At 42.2% G+C, this 20,560-nt stretch overlaps 1 protein-coding gene across 1 annotated transcript in view; it reads right to left on the bottom strand.

The window, feature by feature from the left end:
- Positions 1-19,013, bottom strand: part of abca4b (ATP-binding cassette, sub-family A (ABC1), member 4b) — a 128,148-nt gene extending 109,135 nt beyond the window's left edge. Inside the window, exons 1-7 of the mRNA XM_052011178.1 lie at positions 18,948-19,013; positions 16,752-16,845; positions 16,118-16,259; positions 14,460-14,599; positions 12,389-12,516; positions 1,939-2,136; positions 1,209-1,298 (exon numbers count right to left, since the gene is read on the bottom strand). Coding sequence (XP_051867138.1) covers positions 1,209-1,298; positions 1,939-2,136; positions 12,389-12,516; positions 14,460-14,599; positions 16,118-16,259; positions 16,752-16,845; positions 18,948-19,013 — 858 coding nt within the window. The remainder of the gene's footprint in view (positions 1-1,208; positions 1,299-1,938; positions 2,137-12,388; positions 12,517-14,459; positions 14,600-16,117; positions 16,260-16,751; positions 16,846-18,947) is intronic.
- Between the last annotated feature and the right edge of the window lie 1,547 nt (positions 19,014-20,560).

Below are 20,560 nucleotides of genomic sequence, written 5' to 3' on the forward strand. Positions count from 1 at the left end.
CGTATTAAGTATAAAAGAAATATTTGCAGCGTGTAGGCAAGCTATTTGAATGGCCATCAAGGATCATCTGATCAGGAGGAGCTTGTATGTTTTCCTATTAGGGCAGGAAGAAACTGAAGGCTTGCCCTCATCAGCCAGGACATTGAGTACAGGACTTGGGACGTCAAGTTACAACTGTACAAGACTTTGGTGAGACCACACTTGGAGTACTGTGTGTAGTTCTCATCACCCAACTATGGGAAGGATGTTATTAAAGCTGGTGGACAAGTTGCAGAAAAGATTCACAAGGATGTAACTGGGACTGCAGGGCCTGAGTTATAAGGAGGGACTGGACAGGCTGGGACTTTTTTCCCTGGAGCATAAGAGGCTGAGGGGTGAGCCTATAGAGGTATATAAAATCATGTGGGGATAGATAAGGTGAATGGTCACAGTCTTTTTCCCGGGGCTGGGGAGTCTAAAACTAGAGGGCATAGATTTAAGGTGAGAGAGGAAAGATTTAAAAGGGACTTGAGGAGAAATTTTCACATGGAGGGTGGTGGGTATATGGAACAAGGTATCAGAGGCAGGTGCAGCTCAAAGACATTCAGACAGGTACAAGGATAGGAAAGGTCTGCTGGGATATGGGGCAAACACAGGCAAATGGGACTTGCTCAGGTAGATAACTTGGTCGGTATAGATGAGTTGAGCTGAAGGGCCTGTTTCCGTGCTGTATAACTCTGCGACTCTCTGAGCTTTGAAGACTGATGGGTTGGGTGACCAATAGTGGGAAGGATGGAGGTGGGGTGGAGGAGGGTTACCTGAGACAAAACCACCTGGACTGCATCCAGGCAGAGTCGGTAACCTGGCAATGACCTCCTACTTTAGTTTTAGTTGCCTAGAGAGGTTGAAAGGGTATTGGGAAAGATTGTTACATCCATCATGGCTAATGCCATAAAGTCAGTCTACAACAACTGCACTGCTGTAAGAAAAATTGAGTCCCAGTATAAAACCTGTGGATTTTCCAATACAAAATTAACGTTAACTAATTTTACTCAGTTTCAAATGAGTGGTGAACCATTTCACATACTTCAAGGCGTTCTGAAGTGAGCCTGACTATCCAGCTCAGTGCGAGACACATTTGGATAAGGGGAGCACAGATCCTTTCTTTTTATAGCAGTGATTGGATACTTTATACAGACGTTCTTGAACACAAACTCTTAATTCCTTACCTCTTCTAGGACTGATGATGCATCATTTAAAATTCTTATCCAAAAACGCAAGTCTATTCCATCTGCATGATTGTTTAGCACTTTTGGAAGCTGAAAAGAAAACAGAGCTTATTTTGGTTATTTTCATTCTTATACAAGAAATACAACTCAATATCAAACAGGGCACTAAGGTTACCAGCAGCTTGATTCAGTGTCATCCTGTTTCTGAGTTCCTGCTTAACCACCACCAGCTCTCTCCATTCCTCCAGATCTAGTCTCTTGTGTCTCGCATCCTCCCTTCAACTAGCCAGGTCTTCAGCCCTCCATGTTGCATGCTCTGGATTTTCAGCTTCTCCCAAACCCTCTCACCTCTCCCCTGCCCTCCCCTCCTTTAAGACGTTCCTTAAAACCCGATAACCATCCCCGACACCTACTTCTGCCTAATTCCATGAAGATGTTAACCTAGGCTGCCTCAAAAGTACTGTCAGTATTGGGATGAAGAAGACTAATGCATTTTCTCTCTATTTATTTTCCATTTACCTGCCGGGTAATATTCAAATCTAAGCTGTTCAGAAAATTCATAAAGAATGCATGGATTACTGAAAATCAACAAATGGGTGACTTAAAACAAGTAATTTCATCCTGAAGTTAATGTAAGTACGAAACCAGGCAAAAAATACATGTGATGAAGGTGTTTAGCAGCAAATAACTACATTCCAGCAATGATAAACAAGTAAAATAATGGACCTACTGCTTCAAAGAGTTTAAAGAAATCCACATTTGCATAAAGTGCATCCTCTACCCTCTGGAGCCGTTGCTGAGAGAGGACACACATTCCGTTCAGGACAGTGCGCAGTCCTCGCCAACTCGAGAAGATGATGAAGCGGTCAAGGAGGGCCTGGCTACATGCTATTTCTTTGAGGGATAGATCTGGAATTCCATAAGCAAACTGGGAGAAAGGAAAACAAGCAGTGTTACGTTTAACATTCCCAAGTGCTTCCCACAATCCATGAACAAACAATTGCATGAGAGCTCTCCTGTGTAAGTAAAAGGAGTTGGGAATGGAATAAAGTCAAATCCTTTGGAATATTCAAAATGTTTCACTTTTGGAAGCGTCATGTATATTTGTATAAAGAGCTTATAGATTTTATAGATTAGTACGAAAGGAGGCTATTCTAATGCTGCCCTGGATGGACTCCCACAATTCACTCTCTGAAAACCTGAGCTTATCCAAAACTGTACTGCCTATACCACATTAATTCATCCATCAACCTGCACTGAGTGGCCCATATTAGCTCCTTGATTGACACTGCCATTACTTTAATATTCTCACCCTTGTGTGCAAATCGCCCCAGGCCCATTGCCCTCCACACCTTTGTAGCCCTATTCAACGCAACAACCCTCCTGAAGAGATAAGGTATCTTTATTAGTCACATGTACATCGAAACACACAGTGAAATGCATCTTTTTCGTAGAGTGTTCTGGGGGCAGCCCGCAAGTGTTGCCATGCTTCGGGCACCAACTTAGCATGCCCACAACTTCCTAACCCGTACGTCTTTAGAATGTGGGAGGAAACTGGAGCACCCGGAGGAAACCCACGCAGACACTGGGAGAACGTACAAACTCCTTACAGATGGTCACCAGAATTGAACCTGGGTCGCTGGTGCTGTGATAGTGTTTTGCTAACCGCTACACCAGCGTTCCTGCCACTCTACACTCTATACTACTGTGCCTGCCAATCTCTAAAGTCTTCCATTTCTTGTATTTTGTACATCCCTGACTGGTTTGGGGATGTTAAATATAGAGCAATGTTGACGATAACTTGCAACTGAACCTCTGTATGGGGCTATAGCCAAGCGAGATCTGCAGAATGTGGCTCACCTCTTCATCTCAGGCAGTCCCTCAGAGTGAGGACGACTTGCTTCCACTTTGATTTTATACAATCGGAGGGGACTAATGAGGTAGCTGGTTCCAAGTAGAGTGGGCAGGTGAGTGGTTTGTGAGTTAGCATGTTAACCTTTTGCCTCTTCTACTTATCACCTCTCAGCTTATCTTCCCCCCTCACCTGGACTCACTTATCACCTGCCTGTGTGTACTCCTCCCACTCCCCCCACCTTCTTATTCTGGCTTCTGCCATCTTCCTTTCCAGTCCTGATGAAGGGTCTCGGCCCGAAACGTCGACTGTTTATTTCCCTCCATGGATGCTGCCTGACCTGCTGAGTTCCTCCAGCATTTGTTATGTATTGCTCCAGATTCCAGCATCAGCAGAACGTTTTGTGTCTGCAGCATGTTCCTTCTGCTGGCTACACAGGGCCTCTGGTTGAGCCACATTTGGAGTAATATTTGCAGTTCTGGTTGCCCCATTACAGGAAGGAGGTGGAGGCTGTGGAGAGGGTGCAGGGGAGGTTCACCAGGATGTTGCTTGGATAAGAGCATATTAGCTTTTTAAGAGAGGTTGAACAGACTTGGATTGTTTTCTCTGGACCATCGGAGGCTGAGGGGAGACCTTATGGAAGTTTATAAACTCATGAGGGGCATAGATAGAGTAGATAATCAGAGTCTCTATCCCAGGGTAAAAATGTCAAATACTAGAGGGCATAGCTTTAAGGTGAGAGGGTGAAATTTTAAAGGAGATTTATGAAGCAAATTATTTTACACAGAGGGTGGTGGGTGTCGGGATCGTGCAGCCATGGGTGGTGGTGGAAGCAGACATGATGGTGGTGTTTAAGAGGCTTTAGATGGGCATGTGAATATACAGGGAATGGAGGGACATGGACCATGTGCAGGCAGAAGGGATTAGTTTAACTTGGCATCATGGTCAGCAGAGACATTGTGGGCCAAAGGGCCTGTTCCTGTGCTGTACTGTTCTATGTTCTATGTATTCCCAACACATGGCTGTGAGGTTCTTAAGACCAACCCAAATGCTCCTTCTCGACTTTGAGTAGTCAAGGGCCAGAGATTCAAGGAGTCAGTGGATATGTTTCACTTCTTTGCGGAGGCTCTCAGTGCATTATTGAATCTTTTTCTCATGACCTCCTGGTAATCCCTTCCCATGACAGTGCTCAAAATAGAACATCTGTTTCAGGAGTCTGGTGTTGGACATGTCAACAATGTGGCCAGCCCAACATAGCTGACTGGGTGTAACTAGGACCTCAATGCTGGGATTGTTGGTCTGGGAGACAATGCTGACTTGGTTCACTCATGCTTCAAGTGAATCAGGAGGATTTTGCGAAGATATCGTTGATGGTATTTTCCAGTACCTTGAGGTGCCTATGGTAGGTGGTCTAGGTCTCAGGAGCAGAGATCATTGCTGTTCAGTAGATCATGAGTTTTGTTCCAGATCTGAGGTGATCTTCAAACACTCTTTTCCTTAATCAATCATAGGTTGTGATGGAGCATTGAAGGTTGTAATGAATTTCAGCATTACTGTCTGCCTTTGCCCAGACATAGCCCCCACTGCCTGCAGAGGTTGTCGGGGCAGATATATTAGGGACATATAAGAGACTCTTAGATAGACACATGAATGATAGAAAAATAGGGGGCTATGTGGGAGGGAAGGGTTAGATAGATCTTAAAGCAGGATAAAATGTTGGCACAACATCATGGGCCAAAGGGCCTGTACTGTGCTGTAGTGTTCTATGTTCTATAGCTCTCAAAGTGATTCACATTTTCCAGGCTCTTGCTATGAACCTTTAAACTTGGAGGACAGTGTGGTGCAGTGGGGTCAGGATGGTAGCGGACGTTTCTTCTGCAAGTGTTGCGTGTAAGGCCATCGTCTTCTACGCTTCAGTGAGCAACTCAGCTGACACTTGGAATTTGGCCTCCAAGCATGCACAATCTCAAGCATCATCTGCAGCTTGCCAATAGAGGTTCATGTGACCGTGGTTCAGGAGTTCAGTTGCAGTACATTGAAGATTTTCCCATTAGTTCTGAAGATTAGTTCCACTTTCATATGAAGTTTGTTGGAGGTGAGGTGCAAAACTGCAGTGGGAAAGTTTGAGAAGTGTTGGGGCAAAGACTTAGCCCAGTTTAATACCAGTCTTCAGTGAGATTGGCTATGTTGTAGACCAATTGGCTTGCGACATGGTTGCATGCCATAATGGAGCAAGCATAAGATGGAGATGAACTTCTGCGGGCTGCTGATTTTGAGGAGGGCATTCCGTTGTCCATCCTGAATCAAAGTCTTTAGTGAGGTTGAAAGAGGCCATGTATAGTGGCTGGTGGTTTTGCTCTCTGTAATTTTCTTGGAAGTGTCATGCTCTGAAGATCATGTCCACTGTGTTTCTAGGTGGATATGATTCAGGACGAAGTGGGTTGAGGAGGGCCCAAGTGACCACTTTCCCCATGGCATATGGCAGGGAGACCCCTCTGTAGTTACCACAGTCGTCGGACTTGCCTCCTTCCTTGAAGATGGTCGCTATTACAGCATTTCTGAGCGTGCTTGGTACATTTTGCTTGTCCCAGGTGTGGATTTGTGGATTTGTGGATTTGTGACAGCAACTCTTCACTGACAGATCTTCTGGTTTCTGCTGGGTGGCTCTCTGTTCCTGAGGCTTTGTTATTTTTGTAGAAGGATCTGACCTCTCTGACTTTTGTCAGTCCGGACTGAAGGCAAGTCTGGCCTGAATAGCTTGCCGTAGAATGTAGGCCAGGGAGCTCTCATCAAGAAGAGAGTTGCAGTAGGGAAGTAGGCACAAGAGACTGCAGATGCTGGAACCTGGAGCAACAAGCAAGATGCTGGAGGAACTCAGGAGGTCAGGCAGCATCTGTGGAGGGAAATGGACAGTTGACGTTTCTGTCCGAGACCCTTCACCTGGACTGGTTTTCAAAGTGTTCCTTTTAGTGGGTGTTAACTGCTTCTCAGTCCCTAATGAGTTTGCCCCATTCTTGGTTCTAGGTGGGGGAGGGCTTTAGGTGTTTGTTCTCTGGATGGCCTTGACAGTGTTGAAGAACCTGAGCACGCCGTGGATATCAGTGAGTTGCTGAGACTTCTGAGCCATCCACAATCTGTTCTTTAGGTCACGGGCTTTCTGCTGGACATCTGCCTTCAGGCAACTCTAGAGCTGCTCCTTGTCTCTCGAGGAATGGTGGTACTTCTGGTCCAGGAACTCTTTATGTTTGTGGTTAATAGGTCCTCAGTGTCTTGGTCGTTCTCACCAAACCTGCAACTTTTACCGATGCACCATAGAAAGCATCCTATCTGGATGTATCACAGCTTGGTACAGCAACTGCTCTGCCCAGGACCGCAAGAAACTGCAGAGAGTTGTGGACACAGCCCAGAGCATCACAGACACTCGCTTTCCCTCCTTGGACTCTGGCTTTACCTCTCGTTGTCGTGGTGTAGCAGTCAGCATAATCAAGGACCCCACCCACCGGGGACATTCTCTCTTCTCTCCTCTTCCATCGGGTAGAAGATACAGGAGCCTGAGGGCACGTACCACCAGACTTAAGGACAGCTTCTACCCCATTGTGATAAGACTATTGAACGGTTCCATTATACAATGAGATGGACTATGACCTCACGATCTACCTTGTTGTGACCTTACACTTTATTGCACTGCACTTTCTCTGTAGCTGTGACACTTTACTCTGTACTGTTATTGTTTTTACCTGTACTACATCAATGCACTCTGTACTAACTCAATGTAACTGCACTGTGTAATGAATTGACCTGTATGGTCGGTCTGTAAGACAAGCTTTTCACTGTACCTCAGTACAAGTGACAATGATAAACGAATACCAATACCAATGAGACCCCTGGCTGTTTGACTACTAGGGCTGGGGTAAGGTTGATTCTGGGGTGGAGACTGGGAGCTTGTTGGAGCTAAATAAGAATTTAGGGAACAGAGACTCACTAGTTAATCACAATGTGTAACCCATGTACATTAGATGATCAAGTTTTCTTCTGCTACACCCATCATTAACATCCAAACTGAGATCAGAAGTGTAACGACAAAGCAGCCCTGTGCTGGATCTATTGTAACACATTGCCACAATCTCAGCCATTACATTTTCCATCGATCTTAATCTATTAAATTGATGTCTCTCACAGAGTTGCTGTTTTCGGACAAAAGCAACTCAGGAAATTTACCAAGCTTACAACTCCTATCTAACTGAAGTTGACAAATACTTGGTAACTAAGCAACCAACATCAGAAGCTTGTGGATGCCATTGGTTTAATCAGAGAATCAAGGTTAGCTTTTCAAATATTATCAATGTATCATTCTTCAACCTGTCTGACTGCTGGCCTGAGATCCCTTTAATCTAATGAAGGCACATGGTTGTGCTGCTGCGGATTCACTGATAACTGAACTTCAACAAATATTTTGTGACTAATTATAATTCAGTGTCAGGGTAATTGGATTTCTGACTTGGCAAAAGACTAATTATATGAATGCCTGCAACAGGCTAGGCAAATACTTCCAAGATGTTGAAAGAGCAGGCTGAGAAGAGCCATGATCTTATTTGTTGAAATGTGTCCAGCTCATTTTTGTTTTGAATTCTTCTTGAATCGATGAATAACAAACCCCCTCCTCCCCAACCCACCCGACTGAAAGCAGATTACCAGAACCACAGGTCCTGTGGGACTGCTCTGCTCTGCGAAACAGCTGCCATGAAGCACACACCCACCCAAAGGGAGATGTGGGTTATGTGGTTACCTCCCTGTTTTTCCAAGCTACCCAGCCAACAGCACAGTAATGTTATACTGAACTCCCCAAGCAGGCTGCAGTCTTGGCTGTTCAAGCACTCCAACATGTCCCACTACAGCTGTATTCTTGTACGTCACCGAGTTTTAATGTTTACTTGCATTAAATGCATTTTTTAATATAATGAAACTTTTTTAATAGCTTACAGGTTGAATTTGTTGAAATGAATGCATTCTACTTTGAAATGTTTATTGGTTTGAAGAAGCTCATTTAAAAATCTCGTCTCTTCTTGCAGCTATTCAGCTATAATAATATATTCAAGTGGTAACAGCTGTGTGAAAGTAGTTTTGCACCAATTATTCTAATCAGGGAACAAATGCTGCAATTGGGAAAGGGGATAGATTGAACAATAACCTCAGCATCATCTGAACCTATGCAATTGTTTTACTTTAGAGGGGAAGAGGAAGTCAATGAAGAGTAGTTCTTCTAATTGCAGGCTGACATTGGGAATACTGAGAAACAGGACGTAAATAGCAGAGGAATGTTGTAAACAATGTTACAGGCGTCAGGAGTAGGTAAAGTGGTGGGAAAGGCAGTTGCCTTGGACTTGAAAGTTAGCAAAAGAAAGTGTGAACTGACAATTTGATAGGGAGAATGCGTGGAGACAATCCAACTAAATACTATTTTAAAGGGGAATGAGAGAAATTTGGGGATACATGTAGACATTTTTTGAAGGCAATAAAGCTGTTAAAAATCAAACAGAGCTACAGAATACAAAAGGAAGGAAGTTATGCTAACCCGTTAGAAAAAAACTTGATTCTCTGCTGAGATATTGTGTTCATTTCTGAGAACTGCACTTTAGGTAGGAGAAGTACTTGAATGGAAATAAAGTACAGGAGAGACTGGGGAGAATAGAGGATATCAGGACTCAATGGGCTGAATGGCTTCCTTCCATGCTGTGACATTACAGGGCTATGGGGAAAGAGCAGGAGAATGGGAGCACAACAGATTCAGTGGGATGAATGGTCTCTCTCCATGCTCCATCAGTCTATGATCCCATCATTCAAGATCTATTGTGATCCATCAAGAACATGAATATGTTTTTATAAGTACAATGTCTGCATTATAAGCAGCATTTGACACAGCAACCTAAGTAGGTGTGGTTTATAAGATTTTAATGAAAGTTCATTTTGTGAACGATTTTTCCCTGGTGGCCCGGAGGATGGAGGGTGTGTACAAGTTCAAATTATTCAGGAGTCAGTTTCCCTCCACCACCCCTGCCCTGCTGCCTGAGCTTTAGGGGATTGCAGATGATTCAAGTCCTAGAATCATCGAGTTATACAGCACAGAAACTTTGACCCAACTCATCCATACCAACCAAGTTGTCCACCTGAGCTTGTCCCACTTGCCTGCATTTTGCCCATATGCCTCTAAACCTTTACTATCCATGTACATGGCTAAATGTCTTTTGGACATTGTAATTGTACCTGTCTCTACAGTTTCCTCCAGCAGCTCCTTACATATACCCATCACCCTCCGTGTGAAAAAGTTGCTCCTCGGGTCCCTTTTAAATCTTTCTTCTCTCACCTTAAACCTATGCCCTCTAGTTTTAGACACCCCTACCCTGGGTAAAAGACATTCGTTCATCTTATCGGTGCCTCTCATGAATTTACATACCTCTATAAGATCAGTCTTCTACGCTCCAGAGAAAAATGTCCCAGCCTCTCCTTGTAACTCAAGCCCTCCAGTCTCAGCGACATTCGTGTTAATCTTTTCTGCACTTTATCCAGCTTAATGACTGGGTTACCAGGTCTCTCTGTTCTATAACACTCTCCAGGGCCCTACCATTTACTGTGTAAGTCCTACCCTGGTTTAACTTACCAAAGTGCAACACTTCACACTTGTCCGAGTTAAATTCCATCTGCCATTCTTTGGCCCATTTCCCCAGTTCATCTAGATCTCGTTGTAACCTTAGACAACCTTCTTCACTATCCACTATACCACCACTTTTGGTGTCATCCGCAAATTTACCAACTAATCCTCAGTGTGAGAAAATGAAAACAAATTAAGAAAAAAAATATCTAGAATCAGCCGTGGCTTCATGATATCTCAAAGTGCTTTACATCCAATGAAGAATCTTTGAATTGTGGTATAGGAAACACACCACTTAATCTGCATATAGCAAGATCTCTCAGATTGCTTCGAGATGAATGATCAGATAATGAGCCTTTTTAGAGGTGTTAGTTGACAGAACTATGCTGGCCACAGCATGGAGAGAACGCCTTCTTTTCTTCATACACTTCTACAGGATCTTTAACATTCACCTGAGAAGGCTGTGTGCTTGGTGGGTCATCACACCACGTTACAAAGTCTCATTGATAGCAGCTTTGCATTGCTCTTTGGGCACTGGCATCACAATCTGATAGCTTGACAGCAGAACTGCTTTAGTGCAATGCAGGTTACATTATGTCCTTTGACTTCAAAGGAAAGCTATGTTTGACATATATGTAGCAGCTCTCACTTCCCTTTCAGGATACACCAAAATGCTTTGCACCTAACTTAGATACCTTTGAAGTGTCGTTACTGCTGTAATATGGGAAACTGTTATACTTCAGCCTATCTACCAACAACAAACCCCCACCAACTACAACAGGATAAAGACCAAATAAACCAGGCAATTTTTTAGAAAATCTGATTGAGGGATAAAAGTCAGCTTGGACACTGAAATGGCTCCCCTGCTCTTCTTTGCAATATTAGGACCTGTATAAGTGGAAGGTTCCTTGGTTAACATCTCATCTCACAGAGTGCACAGTGTCAGCCTAAATTTTTGTGCTTAGGAGTGGGGCTTGAACCCAGAACCTTCTGATTCAATTACACCATAGCAGACAGTATCTCTTCAGTTTATTTATGTCAGCCATACACCCTTCCAGGTGATATCAATTTTTGGAACATATATTTTAATTTAATCACATGGTAAATAACCCACTTTATTCCTAAAATGTAAAGCTAAAACAAAAGAAACAAAAAGTCCAAGTTTATCCTTTGCAAACTTCTGCGAACCTTCAACGTTCTAGCAGACACACGTGAATCGAGAAGACATTGTGCTATTTGTTTGCTGGAATACTATTCAGGACTTAGCCATTTGTCATAACCACAAACACACAGCAATACACACTGGTCAAAGAACCATGTCACGAAAATACTGACAGTTCTTTAGGAAGTCTCTGTTTGAAGCTTTTAACGAAAGTTAAGATGGTTAAGTCTGGGTAATTTTGAATCAAGGCATACTTGGATGTTTTGTCATTGTTTTATTATTTGCATATGAAAAGGACTTTTAGCACTGTGTTCCAATGTTATTATTATCCTGGCACTGTCAGTCAACGTTGCTTCCCACACTAGTGCATTCCATCTGTTAAAGAATTTGAGGCCACACACCGAAACCAAAAGGAACATTCTGATGCAGATTGCAATTACTTCAACACTCAGATATTCAGTGGGTAAAGGGCTGCTCTGTGCCTTAATTTTTTTGGTTAAGGGCGTGTACTGCACTTGCAGATAAATCTGTTCTAACAGATTCTCTTCAATGTTGTTTCTAAACTTCATTTTTTTTAATTAAAAAGTGTTTTGATTTCAGTTATATAGTGCTTTTGTGTGGGTTTGTGTGAAGTATCTAGGGACTTCTTGCGATGTTAAAGGTGCCACATAAATGCACAACATTGTTGTTGTTAAACACAGAACATAGAACAGTACAGCACAGGAACAGGCCCTTCAGCCCACGATGTCTGTGCCGAACACAATACCAAACAAATAATTTTTTCTTCCCTGCTCTCAGACTTCCCAGTTTATGTAGCATTTACAAATGAAGCAGATGACCTCGGCGACCAGGCTGCTCCAAGCTCAATCTATTCCATTCCTCCAGGAGATCCATGGCTTAGGGATGAGGTTTTCTTTCATATTTCCCAGTACTGGGAGGAAGTGCAGAGGGACGGGGGAAGTAGGATGCCGGGGAAATGCACCAACCCTGCTCTGAACACCTGAGTGATGAAGCCCTTGGGGCTTGGATGCATCAAAGCCAAACACCAACAAATTGTCCCCACCACAAAAGGCAGGGTAGAAATTTGTATCGTGTGATGATGGATCAGTTGTCATTGCCAGCAGTGCTTGATATTTAATGCCTCTGCAGGAAATACCAGTAAATGACCTGGCATTGCCTAAGGTGAACCTCAACTCCTAGTTTTCTATTAAACACTGAACACACCCTCACATTCTGGATTTGGGATGTTATGAGTCAGATTAAGACAGTGATTGAATCAGCATTTTGTGCTTGCTCAAGAAAAAGTCTTCTGAAGTACATGTTATCTTTAAAAACCGAGCTCTTTATTGAGAAGGGAGTTTAAAATAACATATCTGTAAATAATTTGATTCATACTCGGCTGTATAGGATGAAAAAGCCTGAGGTATAGGTGAATAGAAGGAAACATAGGCACAGAGGGCCTTTTTGCATTCCCAGTTTTCTTATATTATTTTGAAGGGGGCAGTCCCAACAACACTTACCTGCTCAGGTCGCACTTGGGCATTGATCAACTGATGAACAACAGAGTCTGAGAGCTCAATTTCCTTGAGTAGAAATGAGGTAAGTATTTCATCATCCTTCAGAATATCTTTGATTCGAATACCTTTCCCTGAAAATGAAACAGGAAGTTCATGAAAGTAACAAATTAGAGAAGTTAAGGTCTTCTTCACCCTTCAACGTAGTGAGTTTCTAACTTTGTTATGTTAGTCAGAATGTAAGACTGGAGATCATAGGAAGTTCCTGACCAGGAGGCCACCTGAACCATTTGGCCTGTGCATATTCTTCAAGCTGCTCTAAAACATTTTGGTTATTCATTTTATTAAAACTCTTGGAATTTTGAAGACCCTCTTCCTTGACAACCATTCTTATTATTCCCCTCTGCACCTTCTCCATGGGTGTGACAGTGTGGTGCCCAGAACTGAACACAATTCTTCAGCTGAGGGAATTTATGAATTTTAACTCAACTGCCCTGCTTTTTTGGACCTTATGCCTCTGTTTGTGCTTGTCCCACCAAAAAGCAACATAAAATCAATACAGCAAATAGATTTTATTCACTATGTATTATGTTATATTCAAAAGGCTCTGCCAGCTACGTAAACACTGGGCATTGAATAAGGTAAAACTAAAGATGAAGTACTATAAAAGTTGGCAATACTTAAACTGGTTAAGTCACTTGGTCCAGATGGAATGCACCCTATGTTCATTGAAAGAAGGGTAGAAATTACAAGTGTGCTACCTGCTATCTTCCTTACCATGGTGGTGCCAGAGGAAAGGAGCATTGCAATGTTACATTTTTTAACCAAACCATGGCTTTCTGATGCATAAGCAAAATCACCTCCCACTGAGTCATGTTAACACTATACCTTGAAATTCCTCTCTGGACAGAGGGCTTGTCTGGTCATTAGTGATGGACCAGTATTTGTAGATGTGCTGTCACAACTCCACCTGTTCCATAAAATCTCACCTTTGCTGCCCTGCAGATTCGAGCATGTATATTCCCAAGCTTCTTTGTACTATCAATGCTTTGCATAAGAGGTTAAACCGAGGCCTTGGCAGTGTACTCTAGTGGGTATAAAACATAATAACTTGGACAAAATTTCTCCTGAGATCAATGGTATTGGTATTAGATTAAAATGCTATTTATCTGGTTTGTTAAGTGCATGACATTGGTATTTCTTTTGACTTTTTGACAACAGCAACTAAACTTCAACAGTGTTTAATGGATGTGATCCTTTTGGACATTCTGACAATGCATCACTGTGTAAAATAGATGCATGTCCTTTCTTGTTTTTATTGCAGTTAATGACACATTACTTGACCCCCTTATTCATTAACTCAGAGCTTTAGAGGTGCATTGTTTTATTCCACACTTCAAAGCAATGACTTCATCTAGTCATAATCCACTTTACATTCATAACTCATCCTGATCGCAATGGCTTAACCACTATCTACATCTCCTCTGTGCCCTTCAATGGAACAATTGTACAGTAGTGGATCCGCCCCACAGAGCTATGCCCTGGATTGTGCAGTGACAGTCCTAAGCCCTCGAGTGTGCCCTGAGGTATGCCCTGGGGTGCAGCACTGATGGGGGTGGACCTGTTGCTGTGTGGTGCTGGGGTGCAGTGCTGGTTTGGACAGTGACCACTGAGAAATGGTTTACTGTCCACACCAGCACTGCACCCCAACAGTCTGATAAATGTGAGGTGATGCACTTTTGGAGCACTAATGAGGCTAGGACTTACACCACAAATGGAACAGCCAAACAGAGGGACATTGGTGTGCAAGTCCAATGATCCTTGAAGATGGCAGGTGGATATCGTGCTTAAGAAGGCATATGGGATAATGGCCTTCATTAGTCAGGACTTTGAATGTCAGAGTTACAAGAAAATAAAAGAATAACACATGTTATCTGGTCTTTGTTGGACTTTGTTTACTGTCGTATATTCCAAATTACATCTGTGGCTTCACTTCAGAAGTACTTTGTTTACAAGGTGCTTGGAGATGTGCTGAGTTCACAAAAGGGTATTAATATATAAATGCATATCTTCTTGCCTGCAACTCTCCTGGGATTGGTTCTGAGTATATCCATGAAGTCAGATAAAAAGCGTACATCATCCCAGATTATGCGCAGTTTATGAATTTCAGGTTTATCAAACAGCATTTCCTGAGCATCTGTATATATTCGTGCAAGTCTAGGAAGAAGTCCAGAAGAACACAAACATGTTAGGTTTTCCACACAAGATCCAGACTGCACTAAGTATTTAACTGCCACCTTTTAACAACATGCATGGAAAGTACCAGTGCTCAAGCAGAAATATAGGTAACACCTGAGGTCCTTGGTTTACTCAGAGTTAGCCAGTCTCAGCCCTGCAAGCATTTGGAGGGCCATGCTTACCACATTAATAAAAATAATCAACTTTCCCAGTTCCTGTTGGAAAATATGGAGGTTTGGATATTTATTTCTCATATTTCCTTACAATATAGAAGTTCACCATTCAGATCAATGAGTCTATGTTGGCTTTCAGAGCAATGCCATCAACTCACTTCCCTCACTTTTTTCCCCTGTAACCCACACTCTCTCCCCTGATTCTACAACCATTCACTTGCACTAAAGTAATTTACAGCAGCCAATTAATCAACCAATCAGCATGTCTCTGGGATTTGGGAGGAAACCAGACAATCCAAGGGAAATCCATGCAGTTATAGGGAGAATGGGCAAACTCAACCACACAGCACCAGAGCTCAGGATCAGAGCCAGGTTGCTAGAGGTATGAGGGCAGGGGTGCATCAGCTACAATGTTCCTCATTGCTAAGTATCTGTCCTGATGCTCAGTAATGTGGGTCAAATATGGCCATAACAATGAGGAATTAGAAGGAACCGTACTCCTGAAGGAGTCAGAACTTTCAGAAGAGGAACATGAATGAACTATGATCAACTCTGCCCCTCATCCCATAAATATCTACATGAAAGTGCTGGCGGTAAGTTGTATAATGGAAGCATTAAAATATGATTCCTTAAGTGAACCTTGTGGCACAGGAGTATTTAATATGCATTAATGTATTAGTTAGCAATAAATCTTTTGAACCTGATACAAAGCTTAATGCATTTAAGCGGATCAATTTGACAATAAAGTAAAAATATTTATGGTTAAATCCACAATCAGACTTGCTCAGGGACCAGGTAACCAGTAATAACCCCAAACCTGGAGATTTGATTGGTGCCACTGTTGAAGTGACAACTAAACTTCATCTGGTCATTGGTTATAATAACAAACTTCATGGAGCCATTGGGAGGAGGAAAGCTAATCAGAGTGAAGTAATTGATGTACATCACCTCTTCACCCCTTCATGGTTTCCCCACACACATCTCCCTGTTGCCGGATGACATGGAATGACACAACACCACGAGTCACAACCAGTGGTTGACAGATCAAAATAGGGATTGGGGATGTGTCGAAAAATGGGAGAAAAGAGAGGAAAGGACATCTGAAATATCTCTAGCTTTAAGATGTTGAAATTTTAATACTATTTTTAATAATCTGTGCACAAATAGGTGATTTTTCTTCAATTATTTGATTGGCACACACACAGATGTTATTAAATTTAGAGTTAAAAATCTCAAAACTACCAGAATACAGTCCCTATCTAAGGTTTTGAGGGGATTTCAAATGAGTGGTTATTATTGTTATGAGTTCTTAAATTATACTTACATGGAATTTCTGTAGTTTGAAACCAGACCAGGAGATTCTCCGTAGGTAGGGTACTGGAAGCAGGGGTTGTTGAGGTTACAGAAAATTCCCTGTAACCATGGCAACATTCCCGCAGAGGGCATCGCTTTATTGGGAAAATGGCCTAAATAGGGAAAAAAATGCAAAGTAATTTCAAAAGACTGTTGTCTCTAAGTTTATTTAATGACTCTTTCTTAGAAACTTGTTTAAGTACTCTTTTAAAAACAAAGGTGGTGTATCCAAAGAAAGGAGCTCTGTTTTTCCCTCTGCTTCTTGCGATTGTACAAATACTTCAGTCAAACTAAGTGGTTTGGAACCATGTCAACTATTCAGCTTCAGCTGAAACACCAGAGAGCTGGTCCAGCCCCACTGTTGGTATTCTTTGTCCATGAAATCTGCACCACTTGGGGAAAGAGATTGATGAATTAGGGCAGCTTATGGGTCTGGAGGCAGGGACACCAGCCAACAATATTCATTTTATAAATTTTACTCTCAGCAGCTTATGGGTCTGGAGTTTCAAAAGCAATGACTCTATCTTTTCACCATTGAGGTGCATGTTGGTGATTCAGACATAGCAATAAAGCTAACAATGTACATAAGCTTTGCTATTACTCACATTCATGTTGTTGGTAGAGAGGATTTGATTTCCGCAGCCAAACCAAAACAAGGAAGAGAGAGAGAGGCCAGACAAGTTCCACCAGGAAGCGGAGCTGGTTAAAGATTAGAAATTGGTTGTCAGTAAACAGTAGCATTAAAATCTGATAGACTTGTGTTTGAAACAAAGCTTTAAGAAACAGCTTAGTACGTTGTTTAGAATCTGGACCTCATCCAGTTTACCCTATATTGAATTTAATTTGGTCATAAGGGTTGTCATTTCATTAACAATTGGGTGAGCAGTGATCACATCAACAATCAATTCACCACTCTGTAAACTACTGACCACCAGTGTTGTGTAATTTTATCAGTGTGCAGGATGATTGTGTTGGGAATGTATCAGGTTGGGTTTCCTGTTGGGAAAATCTCAGAACCTCCCCTCAAATACTGCAACAGATCCACAACCTTAGAACTCACTGTGGAAGTTGACCATGTACAACAAATTATGTTGTATTTCAGAACTGATAAGTGGATTGTTCATAATTACTCAAAGCTGCATCAAGTGTAATTAGAAGGATGACCCCCTCAACTATGATTAGTTTAACACCTAGAAGAAAAATAATAATCTTTGACTGATAAATGACAAACTCTAGATGAAGGGTCAGGATTAAATCCTGCTCCTTGTTTTAATTGACCTTCTGCAGCACTGACTGCAGCATTGTTCTTGCCAAGCTCAGGCAGTACAGAAGTAATAATAGATGGGTTATCAAACCAGCCATTTATCTGTCTAAGTCAATAATTACCATATTCCTTATCCTTTGTTGCTGTTATTAAGTTGCTCCTCTGCCTTAATTACTGGAAGCAGCATGTTAAAGATATGCCATGGTTAATGAATTCCCCTGTTTATGGGTGACTCTTCATTAAAATGTTTTGCCTCTATGTTAAAACTAACTTAAGGATAAATGAATATGACACTCACCATGAAAAACGAGACTGAGCTCATGGTGTTGATGCACCAAAGTTGACTCAACAAACAGCTAACTCCTTCAGTAAAAAACAGCTCAAGAATATATCATGTTGATCAGTAAGGCTGAAAGTTCAGCAAACCAAGAAAATTGTTTTTTCTCGAAACTCTGAGTAAGGTGCCCATCAACTGAACTTTGTAGTTGTGGATCAATTAAGCAGGAGAGGAGAGCAGATTTCCTTCCCCGTGGGACCTCCATGAACCAGAACGTAAGAAGTTTGTACGTTCTCCACGTGTCTGTGTGGGTTTCCTCTGGATGCTCCGGTTTCCTCCCACATTCCAAAGGTGTATGGGTTAGGAAGTTGTGGGCATGTTGTGTTGGCGCCGGAAGCGTGGCGATACTTGCAGGCTGCCCCCAGAACACTCTACGCAAAGATGCATTTCACTGTGTGTTTCGATGTACATGTGACTAATAAAGATCTTAATCTAATCTTAAACTTTATGGGAATCTGGTAGCTTGGTGGTTACGATTGCCAATACCAGCATTTTTTTTTTGGATTTATTTATTTCCTTGGACTTCAATTCCCAAACTGCCATGGTGGGATTTGAACTTGCATCTGTAGTCTAGTTTTCTGGTTGGAAGACTGGAAGCTTAATCACTATGTAAAGGCACCCTTAAACATACATTTAAACACATCAAAATCTCATTTTGCTCTCTCTTGACTTTAATTTCATCTCAGTCTTAGTTATATTGATTTTGGTTTGAAGGACCAGAGGAAAGCTAGAATGGTGTGAATACTTGCATTGCATTCACAATCCCCAGTCCAGTGTCCAATGTCCAGAAGAAACATAACTGCTAAACAAGATGACAAATGGGAGAGTTTTGTACTCTCGCAGTGGATAACTTGGCAATGCCAACTCTTGATCGTAGAGCAATGCCAAATTCCATCATTGGTGACTGACATCTGCCGCCAAAGAATGGAGTGGAGGCCATTTGCTATCATTTCCAGAACTGAACTCTGTACACAAGCTGGCTTGCAAATATACGAATGAAATAAAGCCCATGTCTACTGAAAGCACAAGGCACTGAAGTAAAAAAGGCAACCTGAACTTGGTGAATATCTGCAAGCTCAGTCCCTGAACTTGTTTATGTAACATTTGATCCCATATTAATAGCCTCCCTGTGCTATTTCCTTTCTACTGTTCAGTGGTGTGGGAATGAATGCAGACTGTTGGCTTTGTTCACTCACTGACCTTTTGTCTCTTCCTGAGAGTCCAGTTCTTCCACAGCAGGAGAGTGATTTGATTGGAGGAACTCATTCTTCTGCCTCTCTCCCACTACAATAATTTAACATGTGCAGTTCTAAAAAGTAAACAGCAATGCCTTGACATTAGACAATTGAATTATTTTTAAAAACAGGAAGGAACAGCAATTCAGGAGATGATGGTGTCTGACTCAGAGTTCCTTAGCTTCTTCAAATAGCTCAGTTTGTAAAGGCAGTGATTAGCTGAGCCATCCAGGCCAGGATAGTCCCCAAGCTTCTGGCTGGTGCTGTGATGGCTGATTTTAGTAACGATGTTATAATTAAAAATCAATGAAAATCTGAAGTAAAAGCAAATAATGCTGGAAGTACACAGCAGGTTGGTCAAAATATGTGAAATAGAAAGGCAAGGTGACATTTCAGAAGTGTATATTTCGTCCAAACCAGACAGAATGGTTTCTTGGTTCTGATTAAGGGCGCATACTCAAAATATCTGATCCAGCCCTTTACAGAGGCTGATCAACCTGCCTTCCATTTCCAAAATTGTGAGTTTTGCAGATTACAGACATAATAATTAGACCAATGGAGACACAAGCAACTGCAGATGCTGGAATCTGGAGCAACACACAGGATGCTGGAGGAACTCAGCCTGACCTGCTGAGTTCTTCCAGTATCTTGTTTGATGCTGATAGATAGACAACCCGGAGAAAAAGGGTAAAATCAATTCCTGATCAATTTCTGGTGATTGCAATTTGTGACAGTGATCCAGCGATATGATCTTAAGCCAGGCTAGGCTTGGTTGACATGTGCTGCCAGCAGAGGTTGTGGGGGCAGATACATTAAGGATATTTAAGAGACTCTTAGATAGACACATGAATGATAGAAAAATAAGGAGCTATGTGGGAGGGAAGGGTTAGATAGATCTTAGAGCGGGATAAAATGTCGGCACAACATTGTGGGCCAAAGGGCCTGTATTGTGCCATAGTGTTCTATGTTCTATGTGCTCCAGTTATGCAATAATCTCAGACATTCACTACTTAATGACAACTACTCACTTGTATATTGAGCAGGAGGTTGATGATATCTGCCTGCAGAACCACTTAATAATAATTCCCTAGCATCATTAGGAGAGGAGAAAGGATAAAGCAGATGCGTAAGTAACTGAGAAAGAACAGCCCTCCTCCTTTATGCAAGGGAAGTGCCTGTAAATACACTTCACTTTACACCAAACCTGAGCCCTTACCTGGAGTACCAGTCACAATGTCCTCTCAAGTAGTGCATTGCGGGGAATGCCCTCTCTTGCAAAGAAATTGTAATGCAAAAGGAGGCTGCTGCATCTGTGTAAGGACAAGATCACACTGGAGCCAGCCAGATCTCCTACTTTTAATCATTATTATGGATTCATAAAATGCAACTCACGAATGGGCCGTTCAGTTCATCATGGGTAGGGCTGTCCAATTAGCCCCACCATTCTGCTATTTCCCCAAGGCCCTCTATTGTTTCCCTTCATTTCCTTTTTGAAACTTGCTTTTGGATTCGATTCCACTGGCCCGTTTCAGGCATCACATTCCTGACCATGACTACTCTTTGGGTAAATGTTTCCTC

The sequence above is a fragment of the Pristis pectinata genome, chromosome 3, assembly GCF_009764475.1.
Source record: "Pristis pectinata isolate sPriPec2 chromosome 3, sPriPec2.1.pri, whole genome shotgun sequence".
NCBI lineage: Eukaryota > Metazoa > Chordata > Chondrichthyes > Rhinopristiformes > Pristidae > Pristis > Pristis pectinata.